At 35.8% G+C, this 27459-nt stretch overlaps 1 protein-coding gene across 4 annotated transcripts in view; it reads left to right on the forward strand.

The window, feature by feature from the left end:
- Positions 1-6966: 6966 nt before the first annotated feature.
- The window catches only part of DLG2 (discs large MAGUK scaffold protein 2), a 1588988-nt gene continuing 1568495 nt past the window's right edge, over positions 6967-27459 (forward strand). Inside the window, exon 1 of one of the 4 annotated variants that reach the window (XM_059187674.1) lies at positions 6967-7335. In XM_059187674.1, the coding sequence (XP_059043657.1) occupies positions 7306-7335 (30 nt within the window). In that variant the 5' untranslated portion in view covers positions 6967-7305. The remainder of the gene's footprint in view (positions 7336-27459) is intronic. The other 3 variants (XM_059187632.1, XM_059187635.1, XM_059187636.1) reach the window with 3 other exon arrangements.

Genomic DNA, 27459 nt, shown 5'->3' on the forward strand with positions numbered 1-27459 from the left:
AGTCTCTCATGTTTCACCTCCCCTTCCAATTTCCCCTAACTCCCTTCTCTTCTCTAATTCCCCATGTCCTCCATGCTATTTGTTATGCTCCACAAATAAGTAATTTTAATAGTAATTTGAAGTAATGATTCTGCTCAGGCCTAAATTTCTTCTACTACTGCCCTATAAGGGAGAATTTATCTTCTGGAAAGCCTCTAGTTATAGAATATTTACCTCCTCACAGGGTGTTCACTCCATCTGGGCAAGTTTAAATATTATGTAGTTATTTATTAAAATTAAACTCATGATATTCAGACCATTTTAGCACTGAGTACATTTTCTGTTTCCTAATGTCAGTGAAAGCAAAATGGTAAACTTCTAAGTATCTGGATTAATGGGGAATAATCTTTTCTTTTTAATGAGATACTGTAGTTAACTCTGGCTAATTTGGTTTACTAATGTAAAAGGTAGAATGTAATTACTCCTCATTTTCTGGTTGTTGAAGATATCGTGCTTTATCTTTAAACACTTGTAAGGCCTCAGGGTCAGTGTTCTGCCTTTTAAAGAACAATGACTAGACTTCTTTACTAGCAATGCAGGAGATCAGGTTTTTGTATTACCAACTCTGACATATTCATAAAGCAATTTTTGCTAGTCAATCCAAATATCAATTTATTGATTTACTAGTTGCCTCTGAAGCAACACAAATACTACAGAAATGATATTCTGGTCATTTGATATTTCTGTATTTAGGAACTTGGTTTTTGTTTTGTTTTGTTTTGCTTTACAAATGTTTGAAAACAGCAAACCATACACTGACGGTTCAGAGAATATTCAGATATAGAGCCCTCAAACCAAACATTTGAAGTTTATGGCATTTACTACCTGGATAGATGAGTTAATGATTTTGAAAGTACCTCCGATCCGCATTATACCGAAGACGGTATGGAACTTGGCATTAGATGATCAAGCTTCATGACCTGGTTCATCTGCTAAGTCAGTAGCGTGCCCACCATGCACTAGTTTACCAACTGAATAGCTATATAAATTTGAGCAAGTCAATTTTTTCTGAGTCTCAGTTTCGTCACCTGTAAAATTATACTTAATTCACTGGTTGTAAATACTCAATGAGAATATGTATATGAATGTGTCTAATTACAGCCTGCCAAATAAAAAGTTAATGCTAAATCTGAAAATTACTCTTTATTTTCTGTATTTGTAAATACTATGGTTAGTGTAAACACATATTGAGAAACCAAGCTATATTAAAAGTGATAGAATGCAAATCTCATGTTGTATCCTGATTCTAACACTGTTTAAAAAAAAAAAAAGTTTCTCTGGGATACATCTTAGATACATCTTACTATTCATTCAAAAAAGACTTTCACATCTGCTACACATCTGGCCACTGTTCTAAATACTGGTGATACAGCCACAGACAAAACAGATAAACTTCTTGCTCCCAGGAATACATTTCGAATAAAGGATGTGGTACGATATGAATAAAGAAGATAATTTCAGATTGTGATGTTTCCTATGAAGGAAATAAATAGGATTACTTAATAGAGAATGATAGAAGGGAATGTAATTTAATTAAGGAGGTCAGTTGGGGAAGGTCTTATAAAGTGCTAATATCTGAGCAGAGACTTTAATGAAGAGAAATGAGACAGCTGTATGGAAACCCAGGGGAAGAGGGTTTCAGACAGAGGGAGCAACAAATTCAAGGCCATGAGGAAGAATGAGAGTGAAACACTTATGTTTGAGGAAGAGATAGCAGGCCAGTGTGATGGGATTTAAAAAGGTGGAGTGTGGGAAGGGCAGTTAACAAATACTGCAGAGGGGATTAAATCAATTTGAAAACCAAATAGCATTTCAGATCATATAGCTTTCCAGATTTGTGGCCTATGCACAATTATTGGGATTATTAGACTCTATTAGACTCACAGCATTGTATAATAGTATGAAAAATTAAGCTTTATAAAGAATGTACTTAATGTTCAACAAACTTTATATAAACTTTTTTTTTAGGGCAGTGGTTTTTATTGAATGTTTTTTTTTTTTTATCATTTATAGTTTACCACGTGTAATTATCTAAATTTCAAAGATTGTTTCAATTTGATGATACTAAGGGGGAGTGTTTACATGGTCATCAGTTACATATGTTTCAGTTCACTTACATGAGCAAAACTGACATGCAAACCATTGTGGAAAAGTAGGTGAAAATGAACACTTCTTGATTTCTGGTGGTAATATTTGATTCCTTCAAAAATTTTATTTAATATTTATGTGTGCCTTACAAAGAAAACTACATACTTAACATACACAGAATACGTAGACTCCTACCTTTCCTAAATCATTTTCAAGATGTGATATCACCCAGATATTTTTTCATCATGGAAACTGTCTAGAGAAGTCAGTCCTTTTCTAGTTGATCCTAATTTCCTATTTGCCTCTGGAAAGTTTGGAAATGAGGGCAGGCATTTTGCCATGATCTGCCTGAAGTCTATTTATTTTACTAAGCTAACAAGCTATGCAGATGTCATTTGTGCGCCTGCTGTCCTGGGTATATGGAGAACAGACAGACGGGATGGAAGTCCATGTGGGTGGATTTCTTCAGTTATTTCCCTTGGAGCTAATCTTTCTAACTGGAGGCTATTCCTTGTGGGCTACTCCCAAGGCCCTTATACGCTGTAAGGACCTCAGTATAGGAGCCCAGAGATGTGCCTGTCTTTTTAGGGAGAATGCAAGTTGTTTGTAATTAGTCTGCACAGAGTCGAAGCTACCTTCTGCTGGAGAAGGCTTTTCCCATCTGTTTGTGTCTCACTGTGAGGCTGGACCCACCCAGCGAGGTAGAAACTGCCTCAGGTTTTGGGGTATGGAAAGCACCATGTATTCTGGTTTGGAGTAATTTAGGGGCTGTGTCACCTACGGTGAATTACATAATCCCAGAGAGCTTCAGTTTCTTTATGCACGAAACAGGGGTTGTATTTCCTTTTTGAAGGGTATAGTGACCATCAGAGATAGTATGTATAAAGTATCTGCCACATTACTTCTGATAATAGCCACATGACAAATATAAATATAATAAATATATTATTTGTATTTACAAATATCTTCAGATATATCTTTAGATATATAAAACCAATCTATTTCTTAAATATACAATACATGTAATATATAGTCTCTCATATATATATTCATATATCTATATATCTCACTATCAATGATAGCTATCTGTACATATGGTTCTCAAGTAGATGAAGAGTGCATATCATAGGTTAAAAATATCTCTTGTCAAAAAAAAATAAACAACATAACTGAATCTGTGATCATTCTTTCCTCCCCAAATATTTATTTTGTACCTCTTAAGTAAGTATATCATACTAGGTGGCAGAGAATTGCATTATATCTGTACTCGAGGGGTTTAGATTCTAGGAGAATAAGCAAAGGATATTTTTCACTCAGACTCTTTTCCCCCCATGGGGGGAAAAAACAAAATAAAGTAATGCATATAAATAGTTAGGATACAGGCTTAGTACAGGTAATTTATAAAAGTAATTTTCTGATATCAAACCTCCAATGGTAGATTTTTTACTTAGAATCAATATGTTCCTGGATTTGTATCATTAACCTTAAGGAATATCAAATCAAGTAAAGCAATTTTCAGGCTGTGGCTTTATATCTTGGCAAATACTTCTTGTGAAATCACAGACCCAATTGAGCTCTATGTCTGTAAAAAAAAAAAAAAGAAAAGAAAAGAAAAAAAAAGAAAGAAAAGCTTCAAGCTGATGCCTTGTTAATTTTAAAAATAAAAGAATGTTTCCCTTGAGACAAAGAAGTGGATTATCTTCTATCATCTTTACATCTGAGGAAAATCAATGGAGAGCAAGGTATACACAAAGTAGAAAGCTGCAGCCTAAATAGAACTATACTTCAAAATGTTAGTTATTTTCTTTTATCTAAACATTCAAATGTTGTCCAATTAATCACATGTGGTAAACACAACCTAATGATTATAGAACATGTATATTCCACATGCTTTTAGAGCACATTTGTACTCACTGAACATTACATGAATGATGCTCTATTTTTTCCCCAGCAGAGGCTGCATGTTGTTTGTGAAATGCCTGCTCTAAAGTGCTTTCATTTAATGGAAATCCACTGGATGTGTACGTGTAAGCTGCTTGCATAAAGATGAAAAATAGTATTGATTTACTTCTTTTCAAATACTAAAGTGTGCATTACATTCTTCTTCCTCTCAACTCCTAGCAAATCCTGTGGGTCCTTCTCAACTCAGTACAAGGTTCTTCTCTGTATAGCTTTCCCTGGCTCCTCTATTCTGGATTAAATGCCTCTGTGTTGTGATTCTCAAATACCCCAAGTACTTGCTGTATTGTACTAGTTGATTCATTTGTAGGCAGGAATTTGGCTAGCTTTTACTCACCCTTGTGTCCCCACATAAGTACATACATTGTGAAGCCCATTTGTTGAGTTAATGAGATACTGCAGTAGGCAAAGGGAATATAGAGTCAAAATTGCCAATAAAAAGCCCGTGTTCTAGTAAGGGATACAATCATTAATCCAAAAATCATATAGCAAGCCCTCAATAAACACATGTTAGGGGTGCCTGGGTGGCTCAGTGGGTTAAGCCTCTGCCTTTGGCTCAGGTCATGATCTCAGGGTTCTGGGATGGAGCCAGGCCTCAGGCTCTCTGCTCAGAGGGAGCCTACCCTCCCCACCCCCTGCCCTGCCTGCCTCTCTCCCTATTTGTGATATCTCTATCTCTGTCAAATAAATAAATAAATCATTTTTTAAAAGATACTAAGTTAACTAACAGTAAAACAAAACAAAACAAAACACATGTTAGATGAATGACTTCAGAAGTGTATGTGGTATGCCAGAAGCTATGCTGGATGAGTTAGTTGCCTTCATTCTGTAGGCCTTTACAGTTTGTGGAGTGTTTTATCTGTGATTAGTCAGGCTGAAGGTTAGTCAAGCTTCCTATGTCAGTTTGTCCATATCTTAGCTTTCTCTACTCTATGGAAATGGATATGGTTCCAAAGATACCTTTCTTACAAGGGTACCTTGTAAAATATCCATCTTACTCTGCTACATGATTTATTTCCTTTCTCTAGTTCCTGAGTGTTTCTGTTACGATCACAACCAACAAAACTTGGGACTTGCAATAAGTTACTACGTAATTGTCCTGAGGAAGTCATTTAAATTTTCAAGGTGGTAAGAATGTCACAAATGCTTTATCAGCTTTAAAGTGCTGTAGGAACATAAAGCCTAATGATTTTGAGGATGAATATAGCAGTCAGTCAATCAGTTGCATATTGGATAGCTTGTTTGTGTCACAGAAACACTGAAACCTGGGAAAGTTCAAAGACATGATGTTATATATACTTGGAAACAAGTTTAGGAAGTAATGAGTTAAATTATTATTATGATGTAATAAATGGGGAAGTAAATAGTCAAAGTGATGATTTTTTAACCTTTTGATATTGCTGAACCATCCGATAGTCACCTAATTGAATGGACCAGGACCTGGGTTTTATTTGTGTTGTTTAACTTGTAAATAATCTGAACTTTATTACACCAGTAGGATAGCAGTTCTATAACTATAAAAAACAAGTTTTTGAACCCCTTTTTCTTCTTTTCTCCTCTGAACACATAACTGATTTGGTATGAACTTTTTGTTATTTTAAAAAAATCCGTAGGAAAGTGCATTCATTTTGGTAGAATAATGACATGTCAGTTTCTAAGACACTCATCTATTTAGCAATCGGGAAGATATCAAGGTTAGAACCTGAATAATTCATGAAAGGTGGATTAATTTTACATGTTCATCCCATTTTAAAATTGTTTATTGTAGAAACGATATTTTTTTAATGAAAAATGAGGGTGTGTGTGTGTGTGTGTGGTAGGTGGGGAATGGTTCTACTGGTATCTTAAAGAGGTAATCACAGTATGCATGGGTCCCTATTCTTAATGTTCTCAGTGATCTAATTGACCATGCATTTTCTTCTTAGGAGGCAAAAGGAGGCACTGATTTTCCATTTTTATTGATCAGGTAGTGCTTTCCATTCTATCATTCATTCTAATTCCCCCACCCCTTCTCTCTGCACCCCTGTTTCTGTCTGTTCCCGTCTGTCTTTGTCTATGTGTCTAATAGGATGAAGGAAAAGTATATTATTATCCAGAGTGATGCTTTTCAAACATCTCAAAGGCAGTCTGTGTAGCAGTTTTGCTGGAAGATAGGGAGGGATTTGAGGGGAGGGGGAAGGTTAATCACTTGGCTGTTGAAATGCTGCAGAAGGGAACACAAAGCTCAGCCCACATAATGAGTGCCCGCAGGCAGCCAGTGAGGAGGGAAAAGTTTGGGAAAAGAACTCATTTCTTGTCTCAGAACGTGGAACTTTTGTAAACACGCTGGAACCTCCTGTCACCCCAATTTTATAATATACTTATTTCTTAAAATATTTAGGTTGTGTATTCACAGACGTCAGTGACCACACAAATAGGTACGGAAAGAAAAGAAGAAATTTAATCTTTCTAAGTTAAACCTCCAGATCTGCAGTTTTTAATGTCCCTGGCCCGATTTTCCTTTTCCAGCTGTTAGTCATTTGTAAGAAGCTGCCCTTGTAATTGCAAGTGAGTTGGGATGTGATGTATTCAGCACTGCGTGCACCGTAGCTTTTCAGTCATATCTTTCGAGTCATTTAGACTCCCGGGGAATCATGTTCATAATAAATAGCTTTTTATTATCCAAAGCCGCTGTTCTGGCAGCAAAACGACAGCCCTTTGATAGATGGGCCGGGTAGTTTTTTTGTGTTGTGCTTACTCAGAGTTGTTAGTAGGAAAGACGAAGGCAGCAAAGGGGGGACTTTGGCAAAGCAGCTCTTATGGGTATACTGAAGCAGCAGATCAGAATTCAGAAACAAGAACGAGCGCTGAAATGTGATTCTCTGGTGCCTGGTGTAACACTTCTCTCCACCATAGAACTGTGCGGGGCACTCTCAGGAGCCTCGTTCCGATCTCCGAATCCACTAAAGGACCATGCAGCCACGGAGCCCAGCAAGCCACCGGGAAGTTTTGCCGGAGCTGATTTCTAGGGGATTTTCCGGTGCCTAGGAGAATCCTGCTTGCTTTGAGCTGTATGGAGGAGGGCTCCAGTTTCCCATGAGGGGCCCCCTTGGAAAAGCCGTCTGTGCAGAATCCAGGCTCTGCTTCTCTCTGTGTGCTATTTATCAAAAGGCTTTTCTCACCTTTGCTGATTTGCTGGTGTGATTTCCATGTACTGAGAGTCCTGTGTAGGGATCCAGGATGGATTGCCTGTGCATTGTCACCACAAAGGTAGGATAGGAAACAGGGCTGTTGTGTGCAGCATTTTTCTATTATTATTCTGGTCCTGTAATTAAACAGCTCTGGTAGGTGCTGTCAGTTCATGAGATAAAATGATTAGTATAATGTACTTTGCTGGGCATTTTGTTCCCCATGATGGTCTGAGGGTCCTATCCTTATTTGATTTCAACTTCTTTAGTGATATTGTGTGTTTGTGCAAATGAAAGGGGAATTTGCCTGTGTTTTTTACGGGAAGGATTTGCTTTTGCCTCTATTTATAGCTCAATATTAAAATATCTATAGTAGTAGTATAGCTTACACATCATTTTAACATAACATATAAGGGTAGTCTTTCTGAGTGTGATAATTATCTTTTCATTTAAAAACCATGTCTCCTATGCTTGAAGAAGCCAATCAGCTTTACTGTGCCTTGACGTATTGTTTCTGATTGGAGAATTCTGACATTCTGTATTTTAGTGATTTTTTTAAAGGAAAAAAATATCCGTAGGTTTTAATTTAAAATAAACAGACAAACAAACACAATAGTTAATGTTGAACCAATTCTATTTTGATTCGAAGCAAATGAAATATTTGCATTATCAGAAATAGAAATAAAAGTGGGATTGGAATAAAATCAATAGGCATTCCTTCTGTGGGTTTATAGAAAAGATCTAGAAATTTCAAATGCATTTTATTTTATTCTGTCATCAGTTCAAAATAAGATATTTAAATTTCATGAACACTGGTTATTTAAAATTACTATTATTTTTTTAAAGAACTAATTAAAATATACTTATTCATCAGCTTCCTTTTTCACTTTGCATGTAGGCACACCATGAGTTAGGTTAAGCTATATCTTTTAGTATCTCACATTGATTAGACACCCAGTAAACATGACAAAATCAATAGCTTAGTGCATAAGACTCATTAAGTGTAGATTTCCCACTGTGATCTCCTTTCACCACTGAAGAAAAGATTATTTAATTTTGAAGCCACAAGCCAAGTTCTTTTCCAGATTATATTTCAAAAGATCTTAATGGATCTCTTCCCACATGACCTAGTATCACATGGCAGCTTCATTGATGTCAATAGAGCTGAAGCCTAAAAATTTCTGTTGGGGTTAGTTGACCAGCCTCAAAATTACATGAATACCTTATTTTACTTTTAAAAGTTGCCAACCATCCAATTCAGTTTTTTCCAGGTAAGTCATCAAGAACAAACTAAAATAAATTAAAAAACAAAAACGCTAAGTGAGAAATTTTATCTCCATAGGTTTTCTAGAAAAGGAAATAGTCTCTTAAACGTGTTGTACTTTCACTGACGTTTTACACTCAGTGTTAATTTTCTTGAGTGGTTACTGTCAGGTCTGACTTACATGTGTTTCTTTTATCCCCAAATCATAATAACTGCAGGTACTGTGAAACATAATTGGTACTTTAAAAATAAGTTATGAAAAGTTATTAATTACAAACCCAAACTATAATCTGTTGCATTGAACAATTTGTTAAACAATTAAATCGGACACTGAAATCTTAGTTTCCTCAATTTGGAAAACATGATCTAGTTAAGAAAATATGTCATGTGCTTTATATTCTTTTAACAAAGTATTAATGACCACATGGAAAATGAAAAATTACTATTCCACTTTAAATGCTATATCAGACATATATGTCATTATTCTAATATTTTGATTTATCATGTAAATTATACAACTCAACAGGACAAACACCTGTGTGAGAATTCATGAATTTTCTGAATTATATACATGAATATTTCTAGGGTGGTACACATATCATCTTTATAGGACAAACATATTTACAACAAATTCATATTATGATGGTAGTAAATAATGCATGACTGATTTAAAAGCTCCATATGAGTGAGAGCCTTCCTGGCCAGCTTCAGATCCCAAATCCTGTCCACCCAAATCCTACTACCATTAGTACTCTCTTATTTTTCCCCAAGTGGCCGTGCACTGGGGATGTCCTTGCCACACTTTCCTGGGACTCTTTGATAGGACACTTAGCAACAACTTGGAAATTTTAATTCTAATTTGGCTCAACTTCCATCTCATTCTCCTCTAGCAACGAGTCTACCTTCTAGCTGCTCTGGCCGAGATGCTTTCTTCAAGTCTGCCTTTACGGCACCTCTGTGTGAACTGGAACTCCTAACTATCCTGATCTGTCCTGGGCTCCACCTCACCTACAGTGCATCTCAGTATCACCCTTGTCAAAGTTTTCACTGGCAGGGAAACATAAATACTTCCCCTGGTTCTCTTTTCTTCCTGTGTTGGCATGAAAGGCACTTACTGTCCCACTTGGACCCATGTCCTTCTATTACACTGTGGAAGTAAATTTCTCTTCATGTCTCTGCTCCACATTCCTAAGAATGGGTGTTAGAAGATTAATGAGAGGAGAGATTATGACAAATCAAGACAAAGCACTGTATAATGGCTTATAAAAGGATCTATTAGACATACTAGAGAAGTGTTTTTATTTTTAGATTTTCTACATACAAAAAAGAAGTGACTGTGACACATTTCATAATAATCTAACCCTTCTGATAAAATAATCCTATCCTAGATCTCACCCATAAAACTCAGGTTGCTTACTGTCTTAATTACTCTAGCCTGGTCAGACTGATTTGCCCTCAGGTTTGGGGTAAAATCTTTTAGGCCAGGAAATAATCAGAGCAACCAAAAACAGAGTTTCTGCCACAGGGATCCCAAGGTCTTTTCAGATGTTCAGAAAACTCACTTTAAAAGAAGATTGAGTCATCTCTTTTATTTGACTGTTCCTGTCCAGTTTCACTTTCCACGTTTTTGTCACAGATGTCACTACTGAGAAAAAGAAGTAACATGACTTAGCGTGAAAAGTAGAACTCTAGAGCAAGACTTGGACTTAAACTGTAGTTCTGACAATTACTAGCTTAAGGTTTACCAAGTTGTTTAACCTGATCTCCCTGAGCCTTGATTTCCTCATCTGTGAAAAGGGTGTATTATCTGTGTGCGAGTGATGTTGTGGTAATAGAAAGTACCTACCACAATTCCTGGTATATGGAAAGAATTCAATATAGAACACTTTATTGAGTAGCACACAATTTATATCTTTAATCTATCCCTGTGTTTGGTTGTGGTCACTGAGGAAAATGAGGTCATCTTAATAATACTGATTAAATGCTATTTACTAGTTAATATAACACATTTTATAGAGTGGGCATTTCCTTTTCTTTTAAGATTTTTTTTATTTATTTGAGAGAGAGAGTGAGGGTGAGCACGAGAGGGAGAGCACGGGTAGGAGGAGAGGCAGAGGGAGAGGGAGAAACAAACTCCCTGCTGTGCAGGGAGCCTGATGTGAAACTTGATCCCAGGGCCCTGAGATGAGCTGAAGGCAGACACTTACGTGACTGAGTTACTCAGGGGCCCCGGAGTGGGCATTTCTTAAATATGTTTTGAATAATTGTAAAACAACAGTTCTAATAATTTTGATAACTAAAGTATAAGGCAGATAATGTTAGACTACGTTAGGCAGAGACATTCTGTTGGGTGATTGGTCAATAGGACAACAGTTCTAGACAGCAAAGCAGAATATTCAGGGGTAAATTTGATAAAATGCAAGCAGTAAGTCGAATTTTTCTTTTCTTGTGTAGGGATTCTTAAGTAATAGTAGTAGTAGTATATGTAGTAGTATATTGTATTGATTAAAGAACAGAAGAAAAGTGCGGCTTTGTAAAATCAAAGTAAATCTGCACTTTGTAACTTTGTGTACCAAGAGGCATCTGAGTATCAATGTCCTTGCCTGTCAAATGAGTGTATTTTATTGCACCTTTGAGGTTCTTCCTTTTCTCTCTCTAACCAGTATTATTCTAAAGTGCATTATCTCTGCAAATATAATTAATTATGTACACTAAGTATCTTAAAAAGTAATAGTGGGTAAAATATACAATGATATCATTTCCCATGTCCGTTAACCACACTTATAGACATTAAAAAAAGTTTTAAAAAATCTGCAAAGATGACTACAATACGCAAGGTAGCTGCTGTAATTTGTAATAGAGGAATGATGGTACTATTAATTTTTAATATGTTTAACGATATTAGCAGGTTACGGTGCATAATAAAATTCAAATAGCAGAATGAAAAGTGGAGTAGGCAGTGTAAAAGATGCTTTATTGATGTTGTTAATACTATGTCTCTTCTGTAAGTAAGATATCACTTTTTGGCTCCACCAACCCACTGTTTTTTACACTAACGTTGCTCAGAATTTCTAAAAGAAAATAAGTGTTGCTGGGCATTTGGAGGATATTTTTTTCAAGGCTACTGAACATCATATTACTTATGACATGAATAGAAAAAATAAATATTATATTCTTAGAAATAAATTTATCATAGCAATATTTATAACTATAATTTGGAGGGGGGTTAAATAATTTTTATTTTCCACCGGACCTTTATGTAGAGAAAATGAAACAAGTCACCAAGGCAATGAATGGTTTACCTGAGTGGCCCTGTCTTCATAGACAAAGCTGTTAATTTATGCAGGTGTGTAGTTCTGTCCAATCTCATGGCGGAAGCAGCACACCCATTCATTCATTCTATTTATTTAGCAACTATTTATTTATTGAGTGCCCAGTGCATACCTGACATATTGATAGGTCCAGGGATACAATGAATAGTCTTTTCGTCTAATGGAGAAAACAGCTGATTATAGAAATAACAGTAACATGTAACAAAGGAATGAACGTAGAATATTATGGCCATGAGCAGGGGGGGTATCTGAAGAATCTGGTGGGCATAGATACAGGATAGGCAAGGGCTTTATCAGGAAAGAGTTTTCTGGGGAAGTGACAATTAAGCTGAGAGGTACAATGGAGAGGACAATGGGGATGGGAAAAGTGTTTTAAGCAAAGTCCTAGATGTAATAGATAGATAGATGATAGATACACAGATAATGAAGTAAGGGAAGAGAGAGACAAAAAAGAAGAGGGAGAAAAGAGAGAATGGTACTTTTAAGGGAAGAAAAATCAGTGTAGCTGGGATCTAGGGGATTCAAAGTGAGTAGCAAGATCCAAAGTGTGCAAATAGGTAGGGACCCAGTTAGAAGTATCCAGAAGTTGAGATGTTTTCTTAAATAGGATTTTCCCTTTATCATCAACAATGATCCTAAACCCTCATTTGCTTTGACTTCCACACAGTTTGTTTCTCTGGTAATTGAGCTTTCTCATTCTATTTTCTCCGCATTGCCCTTTGCCCATCCTTACACCTATTTAGTAAAAATAGTGACTTTACATTTCACTAGCAGAGTGACCTTCTCCGGACTGTGTTTTTCTCTTCCATGAATTGGAAATTTCTCACAGTCTTGTTTTGAGGGTTCAGTGAGGTGATAAATATAACACGCTTAACATATTGCCTGTAGGGGTGGGTGTGCTGCTTTTTTATTGGCGTCTACAGTCTCCTTCTTCCTATAGTTCCTTGGTGCTCTTTTCATATTTATCCTGCCAGTGACTCTGATTTTGATACCTGTCATTCCAACCAAGTGTCTGCAAGGTGACAGGCCACTGTATAGAGACTCCACATACTGGAGCAGGGAGGGGACTTAATGGACCAGGGAAAAATCTACTCAGTGGCAGAGAGAGGAAGAAATACAGTTGAAAGTGGGGAAAATTTAATACAATCTGGCCTTTTTATGTAGGAAAGTAAGAAAACCAGTCAGTGTGAAGAGATTCCATGGCTCTATTAGTAACCTGGGATTAACCATTTTAATAATGGGAAACACTTTGACATATTTATTCCACTAAAATAATAGCTTAACTTTCCTTTCTTAAGTATTCTATGTAGCTACCAGAATGATTGATCTAATACCTATGTTCAATGGGATAGCCCTGCTGTAGCATCCTACTGAACTCAAGATGAGTAGTTGTCTAAGTTCTTTCCTTAGTATATAATTCTCTTTTGACCTAGCACCTGAATTCCTTTCCTGTCTTATCTTCCATCATTCTGCCTTGAGTTTTATAGTCTAAGAATCTTAAAAATGCATGGACCAGATCATACTTATGTCTATGCTACCTTCTATGACCTTCCTTAAACTAATGGACACATTGGTCTTTCTGGCCTCCCTCTATTCCTCGGAAGTATCAGCCATACTCCTGTTTTGGAGACTACCACTCACTACTCCTCTGTCTAGATGGCTCTGTCCATCTATCTAAATCTTACCTGTCTTCCAGATCTGACTATACATGCCACACCCTTTTGTAAAATCCCCAGTTAGATTGTATACTCATGGCATTATCTCATATTATTCCATATTTCTGTCACAATTCATAATTCTATACTGATTTGTATGATTATTTTTTCAGCGTCTCCCTTTTGATGAGACAGAGCTCCATGAGAAAAGAAACATCTATTTTTTCTCATTTTTGTGTATATAATGTCTGGGACATTTTCTAGCACCCTGAAGGAACTTGATGAATTTAATTAACTCATTCAGTTTCAGACAGCCCAGCAAAGTAAAATCCTCCATATCTTAAAGATTTGGCATAATCACACAGCTGAGCAGCTTCATAGTGGGGATTCGAATCCAGATCTTCATGATTCTAATATCCATACTTCTGTCCAGTATCATTATCCCGTAGTTGAATCACTTCAGGTTATTATTTAATTAAAACATACTCTTGATATTATATTTTGGATTTTATTCCTTCTCTACCTAAACACCTAATTAAATAAAAATAATGCATTCACATAATGGTTAATTTAAAATTACTCAGAATTAGTTACAGTTTGTAGTGTTTTGGACATGTAGCCATAGCCTGTGAAAGTAAACTTACAGAATGAAATAAAATTTTTATTTTATGAATCACACCAGACATTTTGTTAATACATTTGTTAATACACGTAAATGGCCTTCTCTGCCAAACCTGATTACCAGGGTATTATTCACAACATTAGTCCTTTTTTGACACTGAGGAAAGCCACATGTGCTGTGAAGAACGAGGAGTCTGAGAGGATTGTCCTTTGGAAGACCTTTAGATAAATCTTATTTTATCAGACAAATGTGGGTTTGCAAAGGAAACAAGTACAAATCAAATTTTGCAAATCAAATAATATTGAAACACATTTATTGTGCTCAAATTAGAAACAAACCACACAACTCTTTATAAATTAAAAAAAAAGAATTCATCACTTCTCTTTATTTTGTGCCCCTTGTTTAATATGCATATTTATAGATAAGATTTTCTTAAAGGAGATTACCATAATTACAGTTGCTTGAGAAACCCATCTCATATATGTCTCACCAAAGGCAATTTGGGAGTGTGTATTGGACCAAGGTTGAGAAAGTGAAGTCATAGACTTGGGTTTGCCATTTATTATATTAGTAATCTTAGTCAATTCAGTTTACCTTTACTGAGGCTTTTTTTCTCTATAGTTTATGTTGGTAATACTACTGGTTTATCTATATTTCCTTCACGGGATTATTGTACACAATCAAATGAGTTTATATATTTGAAAAATGCAAAATTCTTTGTACGTGGAAAGGATGACTATTACTTTTGAAAGGAGGAGATCTTAGAGTCAACTGGGATCTTTTATTACTAATAACATTACTACTGTATGATGGAGAAAATGAGAGCTGTGTTCATATATGTATTAGAACTCATTTAGTGACTTTGGCAAATTGACCAGACATGTCCGCGGTGTCTCAGAGAAGTGAGTATTGGGCAGGTGGACAGCTGTTGGCATCCACCACTGAATTTGGCTTAGAGTGACAGCATAGCATAGTGGAAGCACAGCCTTTGGAGTCAGACAGATCCTTGCTTTACCACTTATTAGTTCTGTTGTCAGGAATAAATTACCTAATTTGCCTAAATATCAGTTTCCATATTTATGAAATGAAGTAACAATAAGCACTTCAAAGGGTCGTTATGAGGATTAAATGCAATATTCATTACCTCCACAAATATTTACCGAGTACATACTGTATGTCAGGTAGTATTGTAAGCAGGGCAGATACAACAGTGACTAAAATGAACAAGGTCCCTGGTCTCATAGAACTTACATTATAGAGCAAGGAGATTGGCCATTAATGGGCACACAATCAGCATAATTATAGATAATGATAACAGCTATAATTTAAAAGGCAGAAAAATGTAATGTAGAAAAATGGATGAATGTACAAAGGGACAAGGGCTACTCTAGATAGACAGGGATGTCCTCTCTGAAAAAAGTTCTGGGCACTTGAAAGGACCAGCTTTATGAAGATCTTGGGGAAGAGCATTCCAGACAAAGGGAGCAGCTAGTACAAATATACACATAGGGTTTAGTATAGCAATCGTAGGTAACATATGGTTGCTAAATAGCTTGTGTATGTTTTTACTCCTTCTCATCTTCCTTTTCTGTTATCTCTTTTTTGAGGAATCTGACATTTAAGGATAAGGTTCATAGTAAAATCTCAATTCAATTAATCAGTTACTACTCTAGTAGCAAATTTTGTGGTGTAGTCATGGTGATGGGAATTTCCCAGGTTCATAGGTATTTACTGGTGAGAGAAAGAGACCAACCTGACTATTTCCCAGGTTCATCGGTATTTACTGGTGAGAGAAAGACCAAATGTGTTAACCTTTTCTTCCAGTGTGCATTCAAAATTAATACCAGATTTAAAATCCTTTGAAAAGAGCCCTCTCTCCAAATTCCTCTATTCTAAACATCTACCCACACATATCCATTTCTTTGTATGTAAGTAATTCAATTCTTGAACTAACCTTTCAGGGGACAACAAGTTTTGTGAAAAATTGGTTTGACAGTAAATGAAAAAATTCTTTGAAATTTAGAATTTTATTTACCTGTTAAGTAAACTTAAGTCAAAAGTTCCAGGAAAACATCCATTCTCTGGAGCCCTCTGAGCAGAAATCATTCTCCTACTCTGTTCTCTGCTCAGTGGGTATTATGTCATTATCTCAGTTGTTATGAAGAGTGGGAGTTGATCTGGATTCTTATTTGTCCCTAAATCCCAGTGTGTCCTAATTCTTACTCATTCTTCTTACCTTGTCCATTCTCCTACCCTTTATACATTTTTCATACTGCTGAGACCTTCCTTAAAAAATATACATGCAGATATGTATATTTATATATGTGTGTATATACTGTATGTATTTACATAAACGTGTGTGTGTATGTGTGTATACTTCATATGTATGCTGTAACTCTTGTTAAAACCCTTTAGGGGTTTCCTGTCTCCTACTGTCCCATTATTCAAAGTGTGATCTATTGATCAGTTGCAGTGGCATCCCTTCAGAGCTTGTTGGAATGCAGAATTTCAAACCCAATGGGCAAACTACTGAGTCAGAACCTGCATTTTAGTAAGCTTTCTAGTTCAGTTTGCACATTAAGGGTTCAGAAGCATTGGCCTGCAGGATGAAGTTTGCATGGCCCTCTGTGTTTGGACCCCTGCCTTACTTTTATAGCTCAGGTTCCACCATCTTTCATTTCCTAATGTGAACAATAGTCACTTTGTTTCATATTATTTGTCTTACATTATTTGTTTCCCCAAATAACCTGAGTTTCTTTCTCCCATTTCTACATGCTTTACTTTATGCCTAGAATGCCTCCAACTCTAGGCTGATGCTTACCTGATATGACTCTTTCTGACCTCTAAGATTCAGCTTAAATGCACTTTCCTACATAAGGGCCTTCCTTGATTACTTTCCTTGCAGATGTAGCCAGCCACTCTCCATGTCTTCAGTTCAATGTCTGTATCTGTGTGATAGCCATTATCTAGTTGTACCATTAATTTTTTTTTAAAGATTTTATTTATTTGCCAGAGATAGAGAGAGAGAGAGTACACACAAGCAGGCAGAGAGGCAGGCAGAGGCAGCGAGAGAAGCAGGCTCCCCGCCGAGCAAGGAGCCCGATGTGGGACTCGATCCCAGAACCTTGGAATCATGACCTGAGCCGAAGGCAGCGGCTCAACCAACTGAGCCACCCAGGTGTCCCTGTACCATTAATTTTTACATGTGTCTGCCTCTTGCTAGAATGTGAACTCTGAAGATGGGGGTGGGAGGAGTACTTACTTGTATTGATAACCAACTACTTATGGTGCTGGAAGGTACACCATAAGTGTTGACTGATTTTTTCATTTAACAGACATTTGATAGGTTGTTGAATAAGTGTCAGAGAACGACGTGCTTCCTTCCTGCAACTTACACACACTCGTACATGTATATGTCTATACACACACCTATCTCTATGTATACATACACAGGTGTATATAAGGTAAACCTTACAGTGCATACATACAATATATACATGCATACATGTAAAAGATACTTTGTATTGTGCTGCATAGACTATTCAGCTGACAGGCAGTCACTTGGTGAACTTAATTGATGAATGGCTGCTGGGCCAAAAATGACACTTGAAATATCATTTTAATATAAGAGAAATGGGCTAAAAGAGATGAAAGTCCCCACCACACACCAAGAAAAATGGTAACTGGATCACATCTATGATAAACCAACTCTAAAGATCATCATTTAAACTTCTAAAATCCAAGTATAAAAATATAAGTCAGTAGCCTAGTTTTATTAAACAAAAGCTAAAGCAGTTAGATCAGGTTTTTAATTGGAGAAGAGAATGCCAACTCATGTCCATTTAACTTCACAGAGACTTTATATATAGTTAGATACTTAATCTTGTTTTGGGGAAAAGTATTTGACTTTATAGCATGTATATATTTACCATAATTATATTGCAAAGGTATAGCAATTTTTTAATATACAGTGTATTTTTATAATACTATATATTTTTACTATAAAAACATTAAAATTTGCCTGAAAGCTATACAATAGAAAGTTCTAAAAAATGACTTTATAGTCCCAAATTGTTAGGCCATGAGAGAATTGAAGAATTAAAGAATTGAAAGAGATTTTTCTTTTTCTTTTTTCTCCCAAATCAGGATGCATTATGTTGTACTCAGCTTTCAGGATACAAACTTGTATAGGAAATGAATGTGAGTTCATAGCAATTCTGCTATTTGTTTTTGGTTTTATTTTATTTATTTATTTTTTACATTGCTTTGCATTTTGGAGAACAAAGTGTATCAGTTTCATTGACTGGTTTTACCCCAAGTAACCTCTAAAAGGAAACAAAAAAACTATAAGAATTATTACTTGGAATTTGTCCAACTAACCACAGATAATACCAGCACTATGTGAGAGTATCCCAAATGGATGTTATGGTATTCTGTGGCTAAGATCTGAGTTAAAAATTTTAGGCATTTTCAAATATTTCCTGAAAATTAACCTGAGACACCTAGACAGAATGCGTCAAAATAATCAAATATGCCAATTTTCCAGGTAGCAATATAGTCAGCAATAGAGATTCTCCTTGAAGACCACTTACTCACGTTAAAAAAAAAGAATACCCAAAAATTAAATGTTAAGGTATGAATGTATTTATTTATTTAATATTAGATATATAATATTATATATAATATATTTATTTATTATCCACACTAGCAAGAATTTTGGTTGTTGCATAAAACATTGTTCAAAAAGTGTTAATTAAAAAACCTTACTCTTAAAAAAAACTTACTCTTTTATGTTATATGTGTTATCTTTTATATTTTTACACAGATATTTATTAAGGTCATGCTATATTTATGCTATTCCACAATAACATAAATTATTCATTTTCTAATATGATTTTAATTAGAATATGTGAAGAAGAGTTTCATTCTTGCTGATAAAAAGTTTTTCAGAATCATTTGCTAAAGACACCAGAAATAAAACCATATATTTTTAGCAAAACAAATCCTTCCTCTCTGTCCTTTGTTATAAATCTCCTAGGATTTCAAGCTACAGTGCTTTCCTGCTAGTCCTTTAAAATAAAACTGTCCTTAAGTAATACACATGTAATTTACTCAGCAATCTGAAGTTCTATTTAAGTCGAGGACAGGTCTAATTGCTAGTTCTTCCTGGCTGACTACTTGATGTTGGGTATGTCACCTGATCTACAAAAGCCTGCAAATTCTTGATTAACATTCATCCAAAAATATATACTCATAGGTGTCAGGAAGACAAGGCACATACAAAAATAATATCAATCAACCCCCTTTACTTTGTTTTAAATTTTGCCAGAATTTTAATTATCTGAGAAAAAATTCCTATCAGAGAGAACTGTATGCCTTTAAAATGATGGCATTCCATGTGTATTTTTCAGAAAACGCTGTCTGACGTATATGCATTTTTTGAAACTTGAGAAGATTATAAGAACAAATTGATATGAATTGCATATTTAATAGGTTGTAATTATGTCTTATCAAAAGCTCAACTTTTTTAATCCTTTATTCTTTGGAAATATGGTAATTGTCCCCTTTCCCATGTAGTTAATTATAAATTTCAGGAAGAATTAAGTAGGCTAAAACTCTTCACTTTTTTTTCTTTGTCTCTATGGTAGCAGTGAGAATAGAAATGAATTGCTTTGATCTTGTTTCTGAATGGTCTTTCTTTCCTCAAAATATGGACCTTATTTTGTGGACTTGAAATTTTAGATATTTTTTATTAGCTAATAATTCAAGGAATGTATTTTTTTTTAATTTTTTATTTTTATAAACATATATTTTTAATGTATTTTTATAGATGAACTTAAAAATGTGTCAGAAAGAAAAATGCAGTTTATTTTAGAAATCACAGACTTTGTTTCCATAAGAATTTGTAGTTTAAAATAGATAAGATCTGCCAATGAAGAATATTCTTTGACTGCAGTAGTATATAACATCCAAAGCTTGTTTCTTGCAAGGAGAAAGGCACAACTATAGTCCATTCTTCTTGTCTTGTCTTGTTATGTCAGTAGGATGCAGAGACAACATGTAAATATTGATGATATTTAAAGTATTTTGCAAGACCACATTTTAAAATCTTGTATTTAGAGGCTTATTCTATTGTATCTAACTTCACATAGCAATAATTCAGTTTCCAAAGAATTCCAGAGTTTCGCAAAGTATTAGGACATACTGCCACAAAATGTTAAAATACCATAATATATTTTTTAAGAAATATTTACAGGCCAGTGACTTCAAGTAATGTGATCCCAGACTACTTAGTCAATTCTGTCTCCCAAATTCAGTTATCTTAAAACTGCAGTATTTCAAATATTCTTTTCAACTTAGATTTAAAACTTACCTTTAAAATTCCCCATGTTTGCTAAGTACTTTCTTGTGCTTTTTCTCATTTATTTTTCATAGTGAATTTGTGAGACAAATAATATTACTTCATGTGCAAAGGTGAGAAAATAGGCTTGGAAGAGCTAATTAATCCCTGATTAATGAGATAAATATTAATATTTACATAGTATAATATAAATATATTTATCTTAATACTGTTAGAATATGTACTAGACCCTGGGCTAAATATAGGACATATATTATCTTATATAATCCTTATAATAATCCTTTAAACTGGTATTTCTCTCTCCAGTTTATAGATGAGAAAACCACAACTCACAGAGACTAAGAAACTTACCTAAAGTTCCAGACCCAGAAAGTAAATAACTCTGGCATTCTAACCCAGTTCTAGTGGATTCCTCATAGTGTTAAACACCCTTCTCAACAACCTTGCAGGGTTAATGTGATAAAATAATGAACTAACAATATATGTCAAATGTCTGGCATCTAATAGGTGCTCCATAAATATGATTTCATTATACAATCAAGAAAATGCCTTCTGAATGTAAATCCTGGGGCCCTATCTCCATTGATACCATGCAATGTCAAGTTACAATAGTAACAGCAGCTCTCGTGTATAATATATCTTTAAATGTCACCAACCTGAGAATTCAGAGCTCATCTCACTCATCAGAGTTAATTAATCCAGGTAACCAGATGGTTACAATATTATTTTAACCTAGAGTGTTTAATTCTTTTATGTCCTACCTAACCACTAATCACACCTTTGCTAACCTGGGCAAATGCTTGTCTGGAGTCACAAGGGAGTTTGGAAAGCATGAATGTGACTCAGCGCCGCCATCGCTGCCCACTAAAAAACCCTCATTCTCAGCATTCTGTAGAGAATGGGTCAGCAGCATTTTCATTTCCAGAGGAGGCAAATGCATGACTCCCCAGCAGGGCTTCAGTCTTAGTAAGGACTTCCTCGGAAACAAATTAGGCCAACTTATTTTAAACATCTTTGAAACGAGCAAATAAAAAGAAGCAAGTAGAAAGAGAAGCCCAGGAAGGGATGAAGTCAGGTATTGAAGGATTATGAGGAATTACGTCCAAAACTGAATGAAAAGGTTAACAGTAATCATGAATATGTTTTGCTTCTGTAATTGATACATTGAAGAAAAAAGACTTATGGGATGTAATGATAGATGCCACTTTACTGGTACCCTATTTTTTGCCCAATACTCCTTAGTATTATTAGTGTCAGAAATCCCTACCCTGTTCTCTAGATGAAAACTCAGGTGATCCCATGACTTCCCATGAATTTCCAGTTATTTGCAGGGAATTAAAAGTCCTACAATCGGGACGCCTGGGTGGCTCAGTTGGTTAAGCAGCTGCCTTCGGCTCAGGTCATGATCCCAGGGTCCTGGGATCGAGTCCCACATGGGGCTCTTTGCTCGGCAGGGAGCCTGCCTGCTTCTCCCTCTGCCTCTGCCTGCCTCTCTGTCTGCCTGTGCTCACTCGCTCTCTCTCCCTCTGTCTCTGACAAATAAATAAAATCTTAAAAATAAAAAAAAAGAAAGTCCTACGATCACTTAATATCACAATACAGATTCAGTTTAGTAGTGAAAATTTTCCAGTTCCAAATATTAATCATAACTCTGAAGCCTTCTCCAGATATAAGATTTTTATTTTCCCTATGATGGGATCTTCAGATAAGACAGGGGGCTTTCCTTCTCCATTTGCTAGTTGGTTATTCTTCTTTCCAGTTTTGGAGCATGAGAGGGAAGTAAAATAAGAAAGCAGAAAGTTCTTATTGGATTGGAATTATCATAGTTTTTTGCTCTCTGAAACTGACATGGAATATAATAATAATTAGATAATAATAACGAATACAGAGATAATAGCTAGCACTTACATAGTGATGATAGTGTAGAGGGATAGTTCTAAGTGCTTTATTTGTAGTAATTCCTTTCATCTTCGTAACTGAGGCAAAGGGAGGTTAAGCAACTTGCCCAGTGTCACCTAGCTAGTAAATGGTGGATCTGGGATTTTAACCCAGGCAGTCTGGTTCCAGACTCTGTCTCTTCTGAGCACTGTTGTGGATCTTGGGGAGTTTTCCCTTCTGGGCCTCTCTGACTAAATCTTCTGTAATGTGGATGATGTATTTCTTTAGAACCTAGGTTTTCCAGCAGTGAACCTACATAAAGGGTTGTGGAAGGCATCACAGTGGCTCCAAGATGGGGTTTTTTTTTTTGCTTGACAAACTCTGAAAGTGCAGGCTGGCCCAAATGAAGCACTTCTCCTGAGGCAATGACCAATTTGCCACGTTCTCTCACTCGTTAAATTTTTCAGGTGAGAGATAGATCCCAGGATATAGGCCTCCCAAATTCAAGGAAGTTATATCAAGGTCTAGGTGTATGCCCATTGAAGCCTCATTCAGTAATTTAAAAGAAAAATGAGATTTTACCCCCCATCAACTCCTCTGCAAATAAATACCTTTATAAATGTCCAAACACATAACCCTCCTATAACTTCATTATAGATAAGGGTTCAGAGACCTGAAAGTAGTTCTTGGTAATTTCCTTTGAAATTATAGCTCCTTCTTTGGAATCTCATTTTTGTCATGTCTTGATGTTTAAGACAAGACTACCAATGTAACATTTTGTGCCTATACTACTGTGCCTGGCAAAATTTGATTTTCTCCTTTTCTTTAACAACTTACTCCAAAATTACACATTTTTTCTTATACCAAGTCAGGAAAATAACTGGATGAAAACTTTATTTGCTCAAATAAATTATTTATACGTATGTGTCTATATAAACATTTATGTATGTATGTATATACACACCTTATTTGTTTTTTGTTTCTGTATATGTGTTTTTTGTATCTATATTTATATATCTATGAAGTTGTTGATTTGTATGCATACTGAAAGTTTTGTATTTTTTTTTTCAAATTTTTTTGGAAATTTCCTTAACTCTCGATGTGCTGGAGCATATAATGAACTAGAAGTCAGAAAACGTGTTTTCTAATCATTTTAAAAAGAAGAACAAATTTTTAAGTATTAATGTTTATAATAATTATTACTGGAAATATAATTATTCATCACATTTATAAAGTACCTTACAGTTTGCAGCCCATTTGCACAAAAATTATTACTTGTCATTTTATTTCAGCTGAGCAAAAACCACTTAGTTTTACCATTTGAACATCATGTTTTCATGTCTGTTTCCTCACCTGTCAAACACCTGAGAGTTTCAAAAAGATGAGAAAGGCATCTCAAGTACTTTTCCGTAGACTTAACTCAGGAGAGCCTCCTGTGGATTTTTTTTTTTTTTTTTTTATTTTTTTTTTTTTTTATTTTTTATAAACATATATTTTTTATATACATATATTTTTATCCCCAGGTCTGTGAATCACCAGGTTTACACACTTCACAGCACTCACCAAATCACATACCCTCCCCAATGTCCATAATCCCACCCCCTTCTCCCCAACCCCCTCCCCCCGGCAACCCTCAGTTTGTTTTGTGAGATTAAGAGTCACTTATGGTTTGTCTCCCTCCCAATCCCATCTTGTTTCATTTATTCTTCTACCCACTTAAGCCTCCATGTTGCATCACCACTTCCTCATATCAGGGAGATCATATGATAGTTGTCTTTCTCTGCTTGACTTATTTCGCTAAGCATGATACGCTCTAGTTCCATCCATGTTGTTGCAAATGGCAAGATTTCATTTCTTTTGATGGCTGCATAGTATTCCATTGTGTATATATACCACATCTTCTTGATCCATTCATCTGTTGATGGACATCTAGGTTCTTTCCATAGTTTGGCTATTGTGGACATTGCTGCTATAAACATTCGGGTGCATGTGTCCCTTTGGATCACTACATTTGTATCTTTAGGGTAAATACCCAATAGTGCAATTGCTGGGTCATAGGGCAGTTCTATTTTCAACATTTTGAGGAACCTCCATGCTGTTTTCCAGAGTGGCTGCACCAGCTTGCATTCCCACCAACAGTGTAGGAGGGTTCCCCTTTCTCCGCATCCTCGCCAGCATCTGTCATTTCCTGACTTGTTGATTTTAGCCATTCTGACTGGTGTGAGGTGATATCTCATTGTGGTTTTGATTTGTATTTCCCTGATGCCAAGTGATATGGAGCACTTTTTCATGTGTCTGTTGGCCATCTGGATGTCTTCTTTGCAGAAATGTCTGTTCATGTCTTCTGCCCATTTCTTGATTGGATTATTTGTTCTTTGGGTGTTGAGTTTGCTAAGTTCTTTATAGATTCTGGACACTAGTCCTTTATCTGATATGTCGTTTGCAAATATCTTCTCCCATTCTGTCAGTTGTCTTTTGATTTTGTTAACTGTTTCCTTTGCTGTGCAAAAGCTTTTGATCTTGATGAAATCCCAGTAGTTCATTTTTTCCCTTGCTTCCCTTGCCTTTTGCGTTGTTCCTAGGAAGATGTTGCTGCGGCAGAGGTCGAAGAGGTTGCTGCCCGTGTTCTCCTCAAGGATTTTGATGGATTCCTTTCGTACATTGAGGTCCTTCATCCATTTTGAGTCTATTTTTGTGTGTGGTGTAAGGAAATGGTCCAATTTCATTTTTCTGCATGTGGCTGTCCAATTTTCCCAGCACCATTTATTGAAAAGGCTGTCTTTTTTCCATTGGACATTCTTTCCTGCTTTGTCGAAGATTAGTTGACCATAGAGTTGAGGGTCTATTTCTGGGCTCTCTATTCTGTTCCATTGATCTATGTGTCTGTTTTTGTGCCAGTACCATGCTGTCTTGATGATGACAGCTTTGTAATAGAGCTTGAAGTCCGGAATTGTGATGCCACCAACGTTGGCTTTCTTTTTCAATATCCCTTTGGCTATTCGAGGTCTTTTCTGGTTCCATATAAATTTTAGAATTATTTGTTCCATTTCTTTGAAAAAGATGGATGGTACTTTGATAGGAATTGCATTAAATGTGTAGATTGCTTTAGGTAGCATAGACATTTTCACAATATTTATTCTTCCAATCCAGGAGCATGGAACATTTTTCCATTTCTTTGTGTCTTCCTCAATTTCTTTCATGAGTACTTTATAGTTTTCTGAGTATAGATTCTGTGTCTCTTTGGTTAGGTTTATTCCTAGGTATCTTATGGTTTTGGATGCAATTGTAAATGGGATTGACTCCTTAATATCTCTTTCTTCTGTCTTGCTGTTGGTGTAGAGAAATGCAACTGATTTCTGTGCATTGATTTTATATCCTGACACTTTACTGAATTCCTGTATAAGTTCTAGCAGTTTTGGAGTGGAGTCTTTTGGGTTTTCCACATATAGTATCATATCATCTGCGAAGAGTGATAATTTGACTTCTTCTTTGCCGATTTGGATGCCTTTAATTTCCTTTTGTTGTCTGATTGCTGAGGCTAGGACCTCTAGTACGATGTTGAATAGCAGTGGTGATAATGGACATCCCTGCCGTGTTCCTGACCTTAGCGGAAAAGCTTTCAGTTTTTCTCCATTGAGAATGATATTTGCGGTGGGTTTTTCATAGATGGCTTTGATGATATTGAGGTATGTGCCCTCTATCCCTACACTTTGAAGAGTTTTGATCAGGAAGGGATGTTGTACTTTGTCAAATGCTTTTTCAGCATCTATTGAGAGTATCATATGGTTCTTGTTCTTACTTTTATTGATGTGTTGTATCACATTGACTGATTTGCGGATGTTGAACCAACCTTGCAGCCCTGGAATAAATCCCACTTGGTCGTGGTGAATAATCTTTTTAATGTACTGTTGAATCCGATTGGCTAGTATTTTGTTGAGTATTTTCGCATCTGTGTTCATCAAGGATATCGGTCTATAGCTCTCTTTTTTGGTGGGATCCTTGTCTGGTTTTGGGATCAAGGTGATGCTGGCCTCATAAAATGAGTTTGGAAGTTTTCCTTCCATTTCTATTTTTTGGAACAGTTTCAGGAGAATAGGAATTAGTTCTTCTTTAAATGTTTGGTAGAATTCCCCCGGGAAGCCGTCTGGCCCTGGGCTTTTGTTTGTTTGGAGATTTTTAATGACTGTTTCAATCTCCTTACTGGTTATGGGTCTGTTCAGGCTTTCTATTTCTTCATGGTTCAGTTGTGGTAGTTTATATGTTTCTAGGAATGCATCCATTTCTTCCAGATTGTCAAATTTATTGCCGTAGAGTTGCTCATAGTATGTTCTTATAATAGTTTGTATTTCCTTGGTGTTAGTTGTGATCTCTCCTCTTTCATTCATGATTTTATTTATTTGGGTCCTTTCTCTTTTCTTTTTGATAAGTCGGGCCAGGGGTTTATCAATTTTATTAATTCTTTCAAAGAACCAGCTCCTAGTTTCGTTGATTTGTTCTATTGTTTTTTTGGTTTCTATTTCATTGATTTCTGCTCTGATCTTTATGATTTCTCTTCTCCTGCTGGGCTTAGGGTTTCTTTCTTGTTCCTTCTCCAGCTCCTTTAGGTGTAGGGTTAGGTTGTGTACCTGAGACCTTTCTTGTTTCTTGAGAAAGGCTTGTACCGCTATATATTTTCCTCTCAGGACTGCCTTTGTTGTGTCCCACAGATTTTGAACCGTTGTATTTTCATTATCATTTGTTTCCATGATTTTTTTCAATTCTTCTTTAATTTCCCGGTTGACCCATTCATTCTTTAGAAGGATACTCTTTAGTCTCCATGTATTTGGGTTCTTTCCAAACTTCCTTTTGTGGTTGAGTTCTAGCTTTAGAGCATTGTGGTCTGAAAATATGCAGGGAATGATCCCAATCTTTTGATACCGGTTGAGTCCTGATTTAGGACCGAGGATGTGATCTATTCTGTGATTTTTTTTAGTCTTGCAGTTAATTTAATTTTTTCTTTTTCATTTTTTTTTTTTTTTTTTCTCGCCTTCGGGTAAAATTTTTTTTTTTTTTTAACTGTTACCTTTTTCTTTTTTAACGATTTTTTACTAGTTT

Source organism: Mustela lutreola, chromosome 1, assembly GCF_030435805.1.
Source record: "Mustela lutreola isolate mMusLut2 chromosome 1, mMusLut2.pri, whole genome shotgun sequence".
Lineage (NCBI taxonomy): Eukaryota > Metazoa > Chordata > Mammalia > Carnivora > Mustelidae > Mustela > Mustela lutreola.